The sequence below is a fragment of the Pseudopipra pipra genome, chromosome 1, assembly GCF_036250125.1.
Source record: "Pseudopipra pipra isolate bDixPip1 chromosome 1, bDixPip1.hap1, whole genome shotgun sequence".
NCBI lineage: Eukaryota > Metazoa > Chordata > Aves > Passeriformes > Pipridae > Pseudopipra > Pseudopipra pipra.
In genome coordinates, this window is record NC_087549.1 from 21,784,927 (window position 1) to 21,804,323 (window position 19,397).

Genomic DNA, 19,397 nt, shown 5'->3' on the forward strand with positions numbered 1-19,397 from the left:
TTTATTCATGTTGATATTCTACATTAGTCACTTTAGTTAAAATAAAAAGAACTTAGGAAATGGCAAAAGGAAAACATATGAAGACATACAAAGAAGGAAATGTGGCTTTTTGAATTGTCCTGGAAGATGCTACTCTGTCTGCTGCAGCCACCTCCATCTCCCACCAAGAAGGGCACCATTCTGGTGCCCTCAGAATTGCTTTATATTCATAAGTAATTATCAAAAATCTAATAATCTCCTAGGTTTGTTGTCTGGGGAAAGACTCGTGCAACTTGATCTAAATTGTTTGAGTAGGAGGCTGGACAAGGTGAACTAGAGAATCCCTTCCAATTTAAATTATTCCATGATTCTGTGCTTTCCTTGGACTTTTTTTAACAGAATCAGCCACATATCTGCTTTTAGCACTCTCCACATAATACCAATATTTAAGTTTTTAGAGAAGTGCTCACTGCTAATGAGAAATATTAACTGATGCCCTCCAAAGCAAACAAAGTATTGCTACAAACACCACAACTGCTAAAAGTCTCTGTGTAGTTAAGCTCTTAATTCCTTTATACTTAACTAGCAGAAGCATTCCTTTCATGTAGGGTACCAAAGAATCCGTAGATGAGAGACCTTTATAAAGATCTTAAGGAAAGAAATTTCAGATGGAATTTTTAGACACCAGAGAGTCAAACAAGAACAAATCCAGGTCTGAAAAATGTAACTTTTTGCATTCAGAAAGATGGTTGTTTTTTCCTGTAGTCACAGCATTTATAAATTTCTCTCTGATGCAATTTCTCTGGTATTGCATAACTGCCTGACTTTCCCTTCATTAGGGCATTAATATGATTTCCCTATCTCAAGATTCTTATTCCTCAAAACTGCTAGACCTCAGTTTTGACAAATCTATTTGACCATTCATTTGGCCACTTCAAAAGTTCTAAAACATACAGCAAGATCACACAAGTAAGAAATGACCACATCATCTTGTTTTTTTGCAGCCTGTGGAGTCATGTACAAGCAGCAACCTCCCCAACTCCCAGTCCCAAATTTAATATGATCAGGTAGTTAAAGCTCACAAAAATGCAGTTCTCTCCTTTACTGCTTAGCAGAAATTTCATTTAATCTGACTCCTCCACAGTTTAAATTAACTGCTCTTCCCACTCTTTAGCCAGGTTAGGCAGCTGCTTGACTTGCATCCTTATTTGAAACCTCCTTTATTCTGCTCCCTGGCCCCATACCAAGGCCTTCTGGTATCTACAAGAGAACCAATCAACGGAACTGGCAGTTTCTTGATGGGAACATCAAGATCTGGTCATATTTGTGGAAGACAAACACACCTTACCTGGAGCTGGGGTTTAAGAATGAGAAAAATCATGAGAAATCATTAAAACAAGCAAAACAGCTTCTAGGATTTAGCAGATGAAAAAAAAACTGAAAAGGGGATATTGTCTCCTACTGTGACCAGCTAAAACTGTGTCAGTATACTTCTTTCAGAAGCCCTAAATTTACTGTTATGGTGCATGCATCTTTGTTTACTATGTGTATTAACAGACAAAACTATATTGGTCCATTTTCTACTGGAAGAAATACTTTTAGACTCATTTTTACATGGCATAGGAAAACTGAAGTTACTATGTCAATACATTTCTTTCCAAATTCCAATAATCACTTGAAAAAATATTTGTTCCCAAACTTTTGAGGCACGTTATTTTTCCAACATTCCATTTTCAGTTTAGTTCTCTCTCCAACTTAGCACGTAAGCTATTTTTCCTAAGACATAGATGGAGTCAATTCAGCTTACAGGCCAAAAGTAATCTGGTTTATTTAGTATGACCTGCAGCCATACCAAACTTACCTTTCATGCTCTGGCATTCTGTTAATGATATACTAGCACATTCAGTTTTTATATAAATTTACATTTATGGGATAAATTCAAAAGATATTTGGAAATGCTATTCAGCCTCCAGCCATGAAAATGTTTCTTAGCCTTTTCTAAAAGAGCAGTTTCTAAATGAGAAGCAAAAATTCTTTTCATGAAGCACTACAAAAGTGATATTAATTGCTCGTGGTTGTAGTTCAGGCCTAAACAGAAGACTGTTTAAACCAAAGTGACACCGCAAATTAAGTCTGTATCCCCACTCCAGAAACACTGTAAAGACAGTGGTTCAGACAACAATCTATTTTCTTTTATTCTATTAAAAGCAGCAGCAGCAAATTAGAGAATAGTGGTTGGAAAAAGACAGAAGATGACATGTTGGGATTATTAGAACACTGTAGCAGCTAATTCTTCAGTAATCAACAGGCTGCTGTAATTTAATTTTTTTTTGAGTCTCTTAAACTGGATACCATACTCCTTGTATCTGTTAATATTTACTAAGAAATCTTTCACCTAAATACATGAACTACACATTGTGAGGGTTTATTCGTTTTACTAATTGATTTTTAAGCATTCTGTATTAGCTCCAGGTTTTGCTATCTAGTACCATCTACCATGGGCATGCTAAAAGGGAAAACACTTTTTAAGTTAACAAATCTCATATTTGGAGAAACAAACACTAACATTAGGCCTAACATCATGTGTTAATAATATCCAACTGTTTGGGTTTTTTCCCTTGAATACAGACTGTATGTCCTGCCCAACAATACAAAATTCTTTGTATTATTTTATTTAAAAAATCCCAACAAAACAAAACAAACCGAAAACCCCCAAAAGCAAAGCAACAACAACAACTTAAAAATGGTGACATTAAGTCCACTCAAAACTCCAGCAGTCTAACAGCAGTGACTGTCATGTAAGAAAATGAACAACTGTCTTCTCTACCATGGTCCTGTAAGTACACTTTATTCTGGATCAAAGAATATGTAATTAGAAAATGCATCTAGTTCAACCCCAAATTGGAAGCTTAATACTTTTATTTAAAAACCAATTCATTTATATTGCTTGAAAGTGTTGAAGTTCACTTAAATGGATCAAAATAGTAACCTTCTTCCCAAAATCAAAGGACCACGCACTACCAACTTCAATATTGTCCCATGAAATGCTGCAAAGTAACTCGACACTCTGTTCCAATATATCTTAAAAACAATAAAGCTAGTATGATTGGATGATTATAGAAAGAAAGACCTAGTCATTTGAAAGATGCTGAGAAATTAGAAGAGTGGTCATTGAAGCAGTTAGAGGAAATTACTAAAAATGTGAGACATTTCTCAGAAAAAGACATAGGTAGCATGATGTTGTGAGACTGGTTGCAAAAAAGCCAGTAACACTCAAGACAAGAGAGGTCTTTGGCCCAGCACATATTTCTATTTTACCCATTTGGTGTCTTCATTTCTGAAGGAGAACTGGAGCACATTGTAACTGTATAAAACTATGAAAATCAAATAAAAACTGCACAAATCTAGTCTGGAACATTTATGTATATAAGACACAGAGGGTCATAACGCAAAATGCCACCAGCACCTTTAAGTAATTGGGTGATTTGAAAAGCACTGAATTTCTGCATTTCAGGTAAAGAAACAGATGCAAAGATATTAGACTCAAAAATGTAAACTAGCACAGCTTCACTAATTTCACTGGTTTGTAATGTGCATACAAGGAACACCACAGTTTCCCCTGGTGACTGAAATGACCTCACAGAAGCTGGAAATTACAGATTCCACTTTATAATCAGGGATTTTCCTGATGAATTTTTGGTTGCTATGAGAAGAGTGGAACCTACATTTGGTTCTCTAACTTCTCAAAGCAGATATCAGACTGTCTCCTCAGGCAGAAAGGGCAGAAGCAGGAAGAGCCTGTACAAATGTCAGGAAGATCTCTTTCATCTGTGGGCAGGGGACCCTGGACCAGGGTCTGCCACCCAAAGCTGCTGCTAGGGCCAGGCTGCAAATTTCTTCCATGAAAGCTCCATAACACAATAGATACAATGTTCATTTAAAAACAAAAGGGGAAAAAAAAGGATAAACTACTATAACTAAACATACAAGGAAAGCCATTAATTTAAATGTTTCCACATGGAAATATGAAGAAAAAGACATTCTTACAACTTCTAAGTGATCAGAAGGAAAACTGCAGATATTTCATGGTCTCCTAAAAATTCTAGTCTTGACAAAAAGTAAAACTTGCTGTCATTTTCTAGGCAGTAAATGTTTTACTGCTGGGAAAAGATTTTGATGTTTGTAATTTCTATTGAGGAGCGCTACGAAGTAGTTAAAAATATTGCCACATCTGAAAAACAGACCAACGGGAAGTATAAGACACTTGTTCATCTGTATTTCTGTGACTTTTCTCACTTGGTATTATTTGCAACCATACTTTCATGTCTGGCAACAGTGCCAACTCTACTAAGGATCATATATTACTTTTATCATGCTGATTACATATGTTCACCAGTTTTGCTGCCTATATATGATTAGTGTGGTTTGCACATACTTAGTGACACAATCCAGAGCATGACATTTTCACAGAAAATGTGTTTACTGGAAAGAGCTCCTTAGAAGTTTGCATTCCTTTCAGCTTTGATCTACATGACATGAAGAATCCTACAGTTTGAATATATGTTTACCATTTATATTATTAAGATCTATCTCCTTCACACTATATGGCTACTGAACACTTTGGTAGTCACAAAAAATTTCCTTTTCTCTTAGGTGAACTTAGTAGTAGCTGAATAAAAGAAAGTCTCTTAAAATGTTCTCATCTGTGAGCTTAAAATTCATAATGACTCGACATTTAAATTCTGTTATTCATCAGCACTTCACAGCAGAATTTGATTTGTCTAAATGGATTTGAAAGCCCACAAGTGAAGAAAATCAGAAAAACCTGGTTTTGAATATCAAAAGGTTGTATGTGAAAAGTATTTTTACAGGCTGCACGTACACATTTTATTGATCAATTAACTTCTCCCAGAATGAATTTTTCCGAGACCATATTTGAAAAGTCAAACCCCTCCCCCGACACTTACTGATAAATGTCTTTTCTGAGCACAGCTCTGCTAAGAGGGTTGTCAGCCTGAGGAGCCATAGAGACAGATCCAATCTTGAGAACCAAAGTGTCTTCTTTAATTGCCGGATTACCTGTAGTTAGGAGAAGAGAAAAATATGTTTGATTAAAAGTCAAATGCACATAGCAGGAACACTGAAAAATTATTACCTTAAAAAAATGAACATAAGAATATTTGCTAAGGGTTCGATTTTGTTCAGAAGCACCATTATATCAATAGCCCTGCTGTGATACATTTCATTTCCCCAGAGTTTTATGGCACCATTGAAACCTGGTCTGTGACTTCTTATTTTCTCTGATGCTTTTTTATTAATTTTTTTCTTCCAAAATTACTTTTTCCACAGACTTCTTTGAAATCTGTTTGTTTCTCAAATAATTATTTGCTGAAATATCAACATGTAAACTATTATAAATCATGTATCCTTTTTATTAAAGGCCTAGATCCTTTAGATGTAAAACATTGCAGGTTATTGCAATATAACCATCCTAGTAGCATTTGTAATGGGCTGCAGCATACATGGAAAGTTCAAACACAAGGACTGAAACAAGAGAATCTGAAATCTGACACATATACAAAGAACAAGATGTAGTACTGGACAGTAAATTTCACATCAGTAACAAAATTATTCCAAGAAGAAAAATCTCTGCTTTCCACTTCGTCTCCATCATTTTCAAATTTCATCCACATGTACAGTTTCTTAGTTTTAAAAGCAATGGTGGTATTAGATTGAAAACCAAAGTTCTACCCAGAAATAAACTAGCACCACGTTTTCTTGCAGTAAATTAACTGTCAGCAGACAGACAAAGCACTTGGATAAGGTTGTGCTCAGAAGACTCCATAGGAACTAGGAAGCTCCTGAGAACATGCAATGCAAGTTCAGAGTTCATCACATGAAGGGAAATGATTCACTGCAACACCTGTGTGATAAGTAGCAAGGGCAGAATGACATCACGCTTGCTCCCACATCCAACGAAGTTCTGGAAGACTCTCATATATAAGTTTTAAAAACAAAATTACAGTAGCAGAACAGAGTTTAAATATTTTACTTAAGAGCGAAATGCTTGGTGTGGAAAGAACAAGCAAAATCTATAAGCTTAAAAAATGGCCATTCAGACCCATGAATGTCTTGGTGGAAAAGATACCATGTTTTGCAGCTAAATGTGTATGTAGACATATTTGTATTTTTGAACAGATCTAAGAAGTCACAGAATTCAAAGAAATTTCAAGATATTTTGAAACTATTGTAGGAAATACCACAGTAAACATGTGGCAAAGCAGGAATGCAAATTCTGATGCACAATTAAATCAGAACACAAGTGATTTACTTAAAAGAACCTCATCTACTTACAAAATAAAGTCAAATCCTTTAGTTTCCCCAAAGCAAAACAAAACTATTTAAAGATGGTTTGGTTGCCAGAACTAAGGCAGAAAGGTTAAGCGGATGAGAACCCCCTTTTTTGACTAAATTTGAATCCGTATTTTTAACTTTAAGACAAAAAAAAAAGAGTAATGCATTGTGCTAAGTTTTAGAATATCACCACTGTACACTTGTGTGTCGGATTTTTTCTTTCCAACACTCACATAAGAAAAAGGAGTGAAGGTATTAAATACACATTAGATTGTAATTGCAACTTAATTAGGTGCAAATGCCTTATTCTGAGAAGTGGTTCTTAATAAAATATATCTTAGGATAAGAATTTTAATTTGTCTCTGACAATTAGCAAAGAAAAATAAACACAGGACTACTCATTACGGTCTCTACTGGGTAAGTATTTCAGGAGTTTTTTTCAAGACAAGGCATGGACCTTTTGTGTACAGTTTCCTGTAGGTCAATAAATTAAGTCAATCTTAAACCAGAAAGAATTACAGGCATTAATATGTTCAGCTGGTTTTTAATGAGTGGTAATGAGTCATGACTTCATGTGATGAATTCACATATCCATTCACTAACCCATGTTTTTCAAAATATGGGAATAATGTAGCAAACATAATGACAGTCATTACAGATATTAATAACTTTGAGGGGAAAAACATCTACACTACACAATGTAAGTACAATCTAGGAAAGTCTTAGTGACTCAAGTGTAATAATGTTGTTCATTATTTCACTTGGGTTTAGGCACTGATTTCAGTCATCTTTTTGCTGAGCTGAAGACATTATGCCCTTTTAATCCTTTCTTTTAAGGCTTTTCTCCAGCACTTAATCAATTAACATTTGTGATGCTTTTCAGCAACCTCTTTGCTTCTATCAATACCCAGTTTTATAACAGAAAGCAAATTGGACATTATATTTCATCATCTGCCGTATGCAGAAGTACAGCTCTCACCCTTATTTCTTTTCACTAAGTTCACTGTGACCCTCAAGCTGTTTTCAGCCACTGTTTTCAGGATAGTCTCTCCAGCCCTGAAGACACAGTCTGCATAAACTGTTTCCTTGATATATAACTTCAGCTTCGGAAGATTTAGTATATTTTCTACAAGCAGTGATGTGAGGACAGTGACCCAGATGCATGGCTTCGGGAAATTCTTTGCAACATTTGCTGATGCTATTTACTTTCAAAAATACCAGTTTCACTTATTATTCCCAATTGACAAGTTTTTGTGGGTTTTTTTTAGCCTTCTGGTTAGCCATTTTTAATTCATTTAACATTTCCACAGATATCATATGGGGATGTATTTAAATTAAATACCACAAGAAACAATGTCAAACTCCTTACAAAAGTCTAAGCATATCAAATCTTTGCAAACATTTTATCAACTAAGAATTGAAACCACAATGAAGAATGGAAATCAGATGTGTTTAACAAGACTAATTTTCCATAAAACCATGTTTATTGTTATGTAACAAATATGTAATAATTTATTAACTCAATTCTGTAATATTTTTTCCTATAATCTCACTGAGGGAGAGCAATAAAACTACCTGTCTTAATTTTATTTGATCATCACACTTTTCACTTTACTAGATATACCTTCAGCTGTCTAAAACCTGGTTTTCCAAGGTGTGTTAAAAATTAGCCTCAGACGACTCAGATCCCTGAGCACAAGCTACTCAGCCTGACTGATTTGAAACGTTAATAGTAAGCAAGGAGGATATTACAGACCATATGTTATGACAGACTTCAAAGTAGAGAGTCATGCTCATGTGACAAGAATATATCACTTCTACAAATGCAGGACATACGTTTATTCAGTATGCCGCCTTTTCTTTTTCACTATCAACAAATTTATCATGTCCTTTCTAGAGATTCCCTACATTTTGCTCCTAGTATGTACTAAAGAGAGTTGCTATTGTCCTCAAACCAGCCAGATGTGGATTTTCCATCTCTACCACTTCTTATCAGTTTTTTGCAATTTACCATTTTTATTTATAGTCTTCTGCTATTCAGTAATTCTTGTTCCCATTTGTTATATATTGCTTTTATATATTTAGTTATCTTTACTTCATTGCTAAGTAAGTGTGGGCTGTTGGCCAGAGCTTGAAACACCACCTGATGTATTAACAAATCAAACTTGGAGAAAGCAGCATTGCTTATTGCCTAGGATAGAATGCTGCCCTCAAATCTACCACAAAAAGAAATGTTAATTTGGTGCTGCTGCAAAAACCATGCCACTAAAATATTATAAAATTGTGTGGGTGTAGTCATGCATGCATGTGAATTCCTCAGAAGAAAAAACATGATTTTGATTATTTCATAGTGTTTGTCTACCACAGTTCATTGTGCAAGTTTGGTTTTGGACTGCATGAAAAAACAGATTTGCTTTTTTATTTTTAACTCTACATGTAAAGTCACAATTACATGTGGTTTTGGGGGGAAGGATAGTATTCATTTTCATAACTACTGGTGTGCACAAGGTATGAACAGCAGACTAGAAGAGAAACTGAAATAATTTTTCTACTTCTACTGCAGTGATTACAAATCAAAACACGTTAAGTCTGATCAGATTGAAAATCTCTCCTAGTCAATAAATGATGAATGAGGTCTTATGGAGGCATACCTCCACAATATGTAACACTTCCCTGACCTAGCACACCAGTGATGTGGGTCATATTCAACTCTTGCTCCTTATTACTGTTTCTAATTTCTATTGTTCTTGAAGACAATAAGTAGGAGAAGAGAGAAGCAATCTATTTCATGTTCATAAACAAATGAGACTTTGGGAAAATCTAGGGTGAAAGAAGAAATGAAAAAAAAGTACTGATTTTCAATTCTGTTCCTTGCATGTATTTTCAAGTAAGAGATAGCAACAAGACATGTTTTTTTTAAAACATCTTTTAAATGAAATATACAGCTCCAGAGCTACAAAAACATACTTTTAAAAAAGATTTCCTTGACAGCATGCCCTAGAACTCCCTTCCAACTAGAATCATAGTTCTTTCTTGCTAACACAGCCAGTCTAATTTTATCTTCCTGTGTTTTCAGCATTCCCAGTTGGAAAATTGTAGAGGATGCTGGCAAAAAAGTGATCTATGTAATTTCTCACTGTCTGCACTTCTTGCAATTAGGTTATGAGAAAAATTTAAAGACTATACTCTTAGGACTAAAAAAAAATCTAAAGACTATACTAATTGTGTGTTGTCATATATAAGGGTAAAAAAAACCCCTCCATACCTACAGAACTTATGTAAACATATCACGATACCAGTAAAACACTAATTTATTTTTTTTTTAATCTCTAGAAAAATTGTGAGAAGTGAACGCGCTCTTACTAGCTGTTACATGGTGTAATTTTAACGTTAGCATCTCTTTATTTATCTATAAAGATTGTAATAGGGATGGAAATTTATTTTTCCATACGAAGAGAGAACAATTTCTTACAGGACAAGTATTATCCATAGATCAAACAGCTATTTACAAACAGCTTATGCTACCCAAACTCTGTAAATACCTGAAAGCCTGTTCCATAAGAGAGTCAGAATAGCTTCAACTAAAATGATAAACCATATCATCTGTTAGGCATCAATCACAAGGTACACTTTAATAACATTTTCCAAACTGAACTAGAATACCCAGTTGCTTCACTACTATATGGTTTTCCAGGTGTCAATTCCCACAAGAACTATGGCTCCCTGATTATGCTCCATTGCCAGAACACGTGTCTATGAAGACTAACTGATAGCAGTGTAATGAGAGCTGACACAGAATCACCACTGCAGAACTAGGTTAAGCTCCCTTTCCACAATCCTTGACCATTTCTTATAATGTAAACTCTTTAGGTACCAGGAAAGCAAGGATCAAATAAATACCTAGAAGAACTTTTGAGTAAATCTGCAGAGCAACAGCATGAATATTAGATGTTTTCTAACTATGACTCTTAAAACTGAAGCAATGGTCAGCAACTTAACTACAAGTATTTGTCTACAACACTGAACAGCAAAAAATCTCCAACATAAAATACTGTACCTTCTGGATTATGACGATCTTCCTCATTTTTGGGAAAGAAGACTCTTATTACACCAGTGTTGATATAAATCAGAGGCAAGTTGCGGGAAGTCAGAGCATGAGTCCTCATAGGTTGGCCTGGTGACTTCCTTTTCTCCTTTTGACTCTTCGGCAACCTGGCTTGAAAAATGCTTGCAATGGCATTAAGCAAAGGAAAACAGAGGACCACATCAAAGGCCTGAGCAGAGAGAAGGATCTCATGAAGAAAGTGAGGAGAACCATCAGTGTGACCTTCTGACAGTTTATGGAATGTTCTTCGTTCATTTCTTGATATCAGTTTGTGCCGGACGTTTTTTGTCACAGCTTTGGTATAAGTGAGAGAAAGAAATCCATGTTGCTGGTGTGAACCATCTAAAAGTTTTGCAGTTGTCTGTTTCAAGGAAAAATAAATAAATAAATAAACAGCAAAAACATATGTGTAACATTCATCAATTACCCTATTCTCTGCTAGTTAGGTTGCTTAATGTTCTATATTTTCTAATAGCTTTCCACAGTTCATTAATAGTAAAAAAACCCAAAACCTTTCTTTTTTTTTTGAATTAACAATTTGTTCACAGCACGTCCACACTTCTCTGTATTGGGTCAGCTAAAACTGTGAATTTCTGAACTTTTTCTTTTCTAATTATTTATGTTGCATGAAACTCAAATCCAACCAGACAAAAAAATCCCATGTATTTAAGCATCTAAATTTACAAAATCTTTTTGATACTTTTTAACATCGTTATATATTTTGATTTCTCCTTCATTTTAGGCATTTGTAGATCTTACTCTCTTTGCATTGTTCCTTCTGTGTGTGCAAAAAACATAGGTGCTAAAATATCACTTAAGTGCTGAGATAGCTTCATTCTATTTAAACATGGGTATGTAAACCACCCATAGTCAACTAAGTAAGTATTGAATTGGTTTTGCCTCATCAACTCTGAGTATTAAAGGAAAACAGCTGTACCACATGCTAAAGCACATCACTTAAATGTACAATGCATTGTACTTTAGAAACTGCAGATTCCTTCACTTAAGACAGATTTTTCTAGCTGAAGATGACAGCTTAGATGCTTAGCTCCCAGAAGATGTATAATGAAGTTTGCATATTATCTTTGAAAGTTAGTGATAGAAAAATGTAAAAAAAAAATTTTAACAACGTTATAAAGATTTTAATAGAATTCTTTACTATTGTTTAAATATTACCTTTTATCATATGAGCACAAATGAAAGTAACTACATTTTGCAAGTTGTTGCTTCTTTCAGCATGTTAAATTTGAATAAATTAAATTGATTTCAAACACTGTTAACAGAAAAACAGGATATATAATAAGGATATATATGTAAGGATATATATCCTTAATAAACAGGATATATAGCTTAAATGCTGGAAAACTTGAAGGTTTTACAATTAAGTGAATTAAAACAAATTGGTAAATTAATTTCCTATAAGAATTGTAACAGGGAGAATAAGAGAAAGTATTCCCGATGAATATTCATGATGAAAATAAATCAAACCATACAGAACTTCCACTAACATAAAATGATATACCCACAAAACTGTAAAGACTCCAATGTCATAATACATAAAGCCTTTTAAGGATAAAGAAGCAAGAAAAAAAGGGGTTAAATATCTCACACTGAGCTATTCTGAAACAGCAAGTAATGTTCGAAGCATTCAAAAGGAAGACTTAAATATGAAATTGTTAATTGTTGCATTATCATAATTAGAGAAGGAATTTTAAAAGGCTGCATAAAGGTATACTGCAGTAATACTAAGTACTTAAATCCCTAAGTAGATAGCAGAATTACAGTAACACAATGCAGCATTTAGTACTGGTTTTTATCTATTAGGGCTTCAAACATTACTGTATGTGCTCATTTTTAATATAAATTAATCCCACTGACTTCAGTGGTCTGTTATGTACAAGGTTGTGAACCATCAACCCTCATTCCTATATCTACAAAAAATTACATATATTACAAAAGGGGAAGAGGGAAATAACACAATACATAATCAGTATAAGCAAGAAATATATTCAGCACAAAAAAACTTAGATGCCAAGAAACTAAAGCACTTTAAGATTTTTCTTTTTTACTGGCATTTCAGTGGAAGTTCTGTAGTAAAAATTTTTAAGAAGATTCTTACAGAGGGAAAGAAGCCAGAGAAGTTACTGAAGGGATCCTGCTTGCTGATGGGTCGAACCAACAAGGTACGTCTGTTCAGCTTGTCAGTACAGGAAAGGAACACACCTCCATATTGTCCCAGAGACCAAGAATCTTCCCCAAGGCTTGAGGTAATGAACGAGGCATGTAAGATGGGAAGACAAAAAACAAAGAAACAAAAAAGTTGCTATAAGCAAAAAAAAAAAATTACATTTTGCTTGCGTGTTTTGATGTAACTGCAAGATAAACCTATGCCACACCTTTTCCTAAAAAGCTGAAATTCAATCTGATCAAGCAAAATAAAATTTGTTACTTTGCAAAATTTTATGTCAAGGGACAACGTATAGCAAGAGCTCAAGACACATGAGAATAAAATTATAGTAAAATCCTGCATATCGAAAAGGGACTTACCCTTGGATTTTCAGCAGATAGCTCTAACAGAACAAGAAGGAGAATGATTACAAGAACAAAGAAACTGTGAACATAAAGCTGTCTTCACATGTTACAAAATCAGTATTATTTAGAAAAAAATTAGCTTTTAACTATTAAAATGTGCTTTGTACTACAGCTCTGGTAATCATTCTTTTTAACATACTGAAGAATAAAGCAAAAGTATGTTGCTTGAGTTATTCAGGTAAGCACCTTAGTTTACTAAAGAAATCTCACCAAAAGTTTTTCTCTGCATTGTAGAAAAATTCCTTCAAAATGTCCTGACTGACAATCTCCCCCCGGCCTGGAAGACAGAAAGTTCACCTCATCTATTCTCTGCTTTTGGTTTTAGTCCACGGAGATTTACAGATAAGAGCAAGGTATTCCGAAGAGATTAGGAAATATAAATGAGAACAGTAACAATTCTGTCAAGTGGAATAAGTTTTGGGCTTTTCTTTCTTTCTTTCTTTTTTCTTTTGTTCCCCCAAAGCTTCTTATGAGCAAAAACCTACTGGGATTTCATAGAAGCATAGAACATCCCAAGTTGGAAGGAACCCACAAGGATCATCCTGGCCCTGCAAAGGACCATCCCCAAGAGTCAGACCGTGTACCTGAGAGCACTGTCCAAATGCTTCTTGTACTCTGTCAGGCTTGGTGCTGTGATGACTTCCCTGGGGAGCCTGTTTCAGTGCCCAGCCACCCTCTGCATGAAAATCCTTTTCCTGAAATCCAACCTAAACGTCCCCTGACACAGAATCATGCCATTCCTCGGGTCCTGTCACTGGTCACCACAGAGAAGAGATCAGTGCCTACCCCTCCACTTCCCCTCCTGAGGAAGCTGTAGACCACTACGAGGTCTCCCCTCAGTCTTCTCTTCTCCAGGCTGAATAGACAAAGTGACCTCAGCCGCTCCTCATATGGCTACCCCTTAAGGTCTTTCATCATCTTTGCTGCCCTCCCTTGGACGCTCTCTAAGAGCTTAATATCTTTCTTATATTGAGATGCCCAAAATTGCACACAGGACTCAAGGTGTAGCTGCACCAGTGCAGAGCAGAGTGGGACAATCCCCTCCCTCAATTGGATGGCAATGCTTTGCCTGATGCCCCCCAGGACACGCTCGGCACTCCTGCCTAGTGACTTGATTTTAAAAAATAAAGTACAAATTTTGATTATCAAATGTTACATTATATACAAACAATAACTGCATTTGTAACTTAAGTAAAAAGATAGAAATTGAAATATTTTTTAAGACAGTTGATCAGGAGTAAAGTCTAAGATATGTTGGTAACTTTGCTAAGTTGAATCTAAATCTCCTTCCTATTGTACCTAGGGAACAATAAGTGTCCAATAAGACCTTGCAGACATTAGTTTCCAAGTCAAAATGGTTTGTGCTCCTAAATATTTTAGTTATTTTCAATGCCAAAAACTGTGCTAAAGGCTTTAAACTATGTTTTTCCTCTCAAGGAATAACACAACTATTCTATTTTCTCTTCATTTCGCTCTCATATAATGGAATTCGTTGATATGTCATGGCAAACGCTAACCTAGTTGAACAAAGACAACATAGGCTCTCTCTTACTTTATCAAGACTAGTGTGTTCATGGCCAATACAAGTCAGAAGGTGGCACATGCAATCTCTCTATAGAACCGTGTGCCCAGGTGCCAAACGAACAGTCACATTGGTGTAGCAAATTATCCAGATAATGGGACTTGCTAAAGTCGGAAGGCAGACTAGGCTTAACTACTTACCCTAAATGTACATAATATTGATGATATACTGGTTGACATTAGTTACTGAAGTTTCACTCGTGTTTGCACAACACTACGCCGAGTCCCACAGACACAGGCACTCAGCTTAGTTCCCTGCACTACATAAGTGCTGCTTTGCCATAGCAGTAGAAACAGATTCATTTTTCAGAAACTTGGCTTTAGCATAAGGTATCATAAATCATTAAACACTGGCACTTGCTAACACACCATGAACCAATATTTCAGGAATTTCCCATTCAAAAGTTAAGCTAAAATGAATTACTTTGGTCCAATGGACCAACGGAGCAGTAAGTGGGAAAAAAACGCTCTCCTGATTTGCGATGATTTCCGTGTATTTCTTTGGAATAAGATCTAATTCTGAGAAGACAAAATTCTGACTTTTCTTACTTAAAAGGATGAAATATTTTCACTTAAATTGAATACCTACCTTAGACTCAAGTTAAAAATTAAGAAGAAAAAAAACCCCAAAACACCACCTGCCTCCTTCTTTCAGTCTGAAATTAAAGCATAGCAACTCACAGGAATTACCTGTTTCTGTAATGGTCAATATTGAAACTTTCTATTTTACATTTGATTTTCGTATAGACATCCTGCATATCCACTGAGGCACTGAGATCTTCTAATTCACTGACAACACAAACTTCTGCAATGGTCAAAGAAAAAAAAATTAGTTAAATAATCTGAAACTTGCAGGATTTTAAGCAAAAAGTATATCTGAGACACTACATTTTGTAAATAGAATAATGCTACTTCTATGCAGAGTTTTCTCAAAAAGCCCTTTTTTATTTGAGTGTCACACAGATAGGTACCAGAAAAAAACCCCTAGAATCCAAACCTTTTTATATAAATGTGTAGAGAAGCTTATATATGGGGTTTTCAGTTCAGGTGTTCCTAGTATAATTCCTGAATAAGAAAAGTAAAAATATATTTGCCAAGATATTTACTCTAATTATACTGGAGTTTTCTTTCTCTCATGTAATTAGTGTTTTAAAATCAAAGGTTCTTGAAAATTTGCTTTAACCACTAGTCATGTTATTTTTTCATATATCTATGAGCAACAGTGTTAATTACTAAGCAGTAGTGTTTCCAAGCAAAAAAAAAAAAAAAAGAAATTTGAAGTCCTGCAGTTTATGGAATCTGAGTTGCTTTCAAAAAATTACTGTTGGACAATAATCCAACTTTAATCTCAAAGAAAAAAAGATAAACTGTGTACCACACATATTTCTGCTTTCAGCAGAGAAGTTGAAACTTCTCCACTGAACTCCATATTAAACTTCCTATGACTGTTAGGATTACACTATAATCATGATGTTAAATTGAAATTTGAAATTATCAATACAAAACTACATGACTATATATGGACATACATGAAATAATTATTAAATCATATCAAAATGAAACATACTTGCTTCTAAGGCAATGTAAATAATAATAAGATGCAGCATTTTATTGAGTAAATTAACCAACTTATTTCCAATTTAACATAATTATCTTTCCACATGGAGTGGGAAGTTTATGCCAAAGAACAATACTGCAGTTGTTGCAAAGAACATTATACACAGTAACCTAACTAGAGCTTGTTGCTGTAGTTTAAATACAGATCCAACCCATTTTTCTGTGTTACAATGTTCAGTAATGTCGATACAAGCTCTGAATAGCTAATACTGTGCTGTAAAATAATGTATGAAATTCAAAACAGCACATTAGGGGGAAAAGTGCTGAATACCTGTGCCATTATTTCTAGGATCAGGAGCAAACAATTTTATAGTAATTTTTGGCAACATCCACTGCATCCATAGGCTGACACGTCCACTTGAGACTCCAATATTACTTGTTGTTTGTTCCAGTGTAATGGAGTCTGAGAATGGAGAATCATCACCACCCTGAAGAGAATCACCCTATGAAACAGAAGCAATAGCTGAGGAAAATAGTATTGCTTTTTAGCATTTCACTTCTTTCTTCTCTCAAGACTGATGCAGATGCCCAAACTATATAAACTCAGACTCACCAATAGTATATTTGAATCAAGCCATTTTTAACATCAGGAAAAAATAAACAAAGTAGAGATAATAGACTTTGGCAAAGACTATATGGTAAAATTTTAAGGTTCCATGGCAGTTTCACAGCTTTCCTCACTAACTCTACACTGTGGAAACACTATCATCAAAAGCATAGGCTGATAGAAATATTTGGAGATGCAATAGGAAAAGGGATATGCAGGCTTGTGCATATCCGAAAGGCAAAGGAAGAAAGAGTTATTGGAGGTACCAAGTGAAGAGCCATCCAATAGGACCATAACACCTATACTAGGTTTAGGTTATTTTTTCCCCTTCTGTGTGCTACCCTGTAATGGCTTGGGAAAGAGGTTTCAAAAAATAAAAGTTTTTTCTAAGAACTGGAAATATTTTAGTTGCTACTTTCTAAAACTTTGGGTTTTTTAAAAAAAACATAATCGTCACTTGCAATACTGCTAAATATAAGAAATGTTGACAAATGTGCTTGATTTCTGTGGCATCAATTATCTGTTCATTCCCTAAAACATTAAGGGTTCAACAAAGAAGGTTAATTAACAAAGGTTAATGTTTTTTAGGAAAAGAACATGACAAATGAAAGCTATACTGAAAATCTTGTTATGTGGGCTTATTAGAGCAATGCAGGCATGTTCTGATAATATTTACCAGCCATAAGACTTCATCCTGCTCCTTTGCTGGATATTACTGTCTTCAATTAGGGAAGGAAAGATGCAAACATATAAATGCTCATCAGCTCCTAGTGTTTACAGCCTATTAAACTGAATGTAATGGACACCTAAGTCACTGATGTCAACCAAAAGCCACTAAACATCCAGCAGCATCTTCACTTGCAACTCCACCATGTGTTGCAAGTTTACTTCATTCAAGCACAAAAGAAAGGAGCAAGGTACAGTCACTTTGATCCACTAAGATCAAGTTGTCTCTAAGATTTACAGACCAATAAACACTCAAAGTCTTAATTTTCATTGAAGGTTTGGGGGATTAGACAACATAAATTATGATGAACAACATGTTTGAGATTTATCTAATTACTAGCAAAGATTATTTCTATGGCAGACACTGGAAATCAGATCAACACAGCAAGCATTGCAATTGGACTGAAAAAATTTTAACCTGTCAGGCAAGAAGCAAGAATGCACTCACTTTAGCTTCAGATGTTCCAGGAAAACTTACTTCCAGCAGCAAAATTAAAAATGTGACAATACTTGCCTCATTCTGCAGTCCAAGACTAGAGAATGTGAGCATGGAAATTCTGTTAGCAATCTATTTTCTGGATGGGTAGAATTTATCTCAAACCAAATGACATAACTCATATGGAAGCATTTATGTTGACAAATCACATTTTCAATCAACTCAGGCCTACAATTTAATTGTAGGTTTTCTAAGCTCTTAAGAGGACACAGAGAAACAGCAAAGGTACTTTATCTGTGTGTAGCAATCTTTACTCTTGAAAAACTCAGTGATACTTACCACAATTGGTAAGAAACCATCTATGTTGTCAACAGCTGACACAGAGAACTTACCATTCCAGGTATTCATTCATATGAGGAAAGGAGAGCTCACACAACTAACATATGTTCTTGGGAAAAAATACCTAAACACAAGACTATAATACCTGGACCAGTTCGACACATGTAATATGAAGTGCTGAAATGAAAATTAAGACCCAGTTCACCTTCAATTATCTATGGTGACAGTGGCTTTGCATTATTCAAAATGCATGAAAGAAAACAGGTATATTTCTATTTATTTTTATATTTCTTATATAAGGCATTATTGCTTACAGCTCTGAACAGATTACCAGCTGAGCCATAGGTGACCATCTTTTGAAAAACTATTAGACTCCAGAGGTGCAAAAAGCATTTATTCCCTACCATCTCATTGAGGTAACTTCCTTACACAATCTCACCTGAGATCCCTCTCCAAGTCATGGACTTAGCATAACCCTCCTGCTTTTATTTTTGTTTACTCTTCGTTCTTCTGTTTTACTCTCACACTGTCTGCAAATTTAGCTTATTAAATGTAGTAGGGCCTGTCTCCTGCTCTGTATCTAATAATATTTAATGTCTACCACAGCAGGACATCTAATTGGAGAAACATCAGATAGTTCATTTCACTAAGATGCATCCAGCTCCAAAGTATGAGCTGGACATTGGACACGTAGGGCACGCAACAAGATGAAAAAATAAAGGTGTGGTAGAACCTGCTAAATAACACATTCAGGGGTTAACTCCTTTCTGCCAAACTGTAACTCATATTTCCTATTTGCTTCTCCAGCAAAATCCTTCCTGCCTCTTTTCAGATCTTTTGGTCCAGAGGCACCTATCTCTGAATACTGTTTGCTAACTATGTCCTTGCAAGACATATCCTACTGTCTTCACAAATAACTCTACTCTCTGTAGAGTCCCTTAATTATCCTACAAGGCAGCACTGACAGAAACATGGTAGTACATATCTTTTCAACACTGTAAGCAAAACTCAGTTTTCTTTCTTCAAGGATGCTGGCACCTGTCCTTAGAACAAAAAAATATCGGGAAGCAGCCTTGGAGAGTGTCAGGCCTGGAAGTTCCCCAGCATCTGAAAGGATATAG

The 19,397-nt window shown here is 35.2% G+C and overlaps 1 protein-coding gene across 2 annotated transcripts in view; it reads right to left on the minus strand.

Annotated features, from left to right (window-relative positions):
* The window catches only part of VPS13B (vacuolar protein sorting 13 homolog B), a 425,569-nt gene that overhangs the window by 174,783 nt on the left and 231,389 nt on the right, over window positions 1-19,397 (minus strand). For both annotated transcript variants that reach the window (XM_064647722.1, XM_064647715.1), the window contains exons 26-30: window positions 16,500-16,671; window positions 15,302-15,416; window positions 12,558-12,699; window positions 10,391-10,799; window positions 4,947-5,058 (exon numbers count right to left, since the gene is read on the minus strand). In XM_064647722.1, coding sequence (XP_064503792.1) covers window positions 4,947-5,058; window positions 10,391-10,799; window positions 12,558-12,699; window positions 15,302-15,416; window positions 16,500-16,671 — 950 coding nt within the window. The remainder of the gene's footprint in view (window positions 1-4,946; window positions 5,059-10,390; window positions 10,800-12,557; window positions 12,700-15,301; window positions 15,417-16,499; window positions 16,672-19,397) is intronic.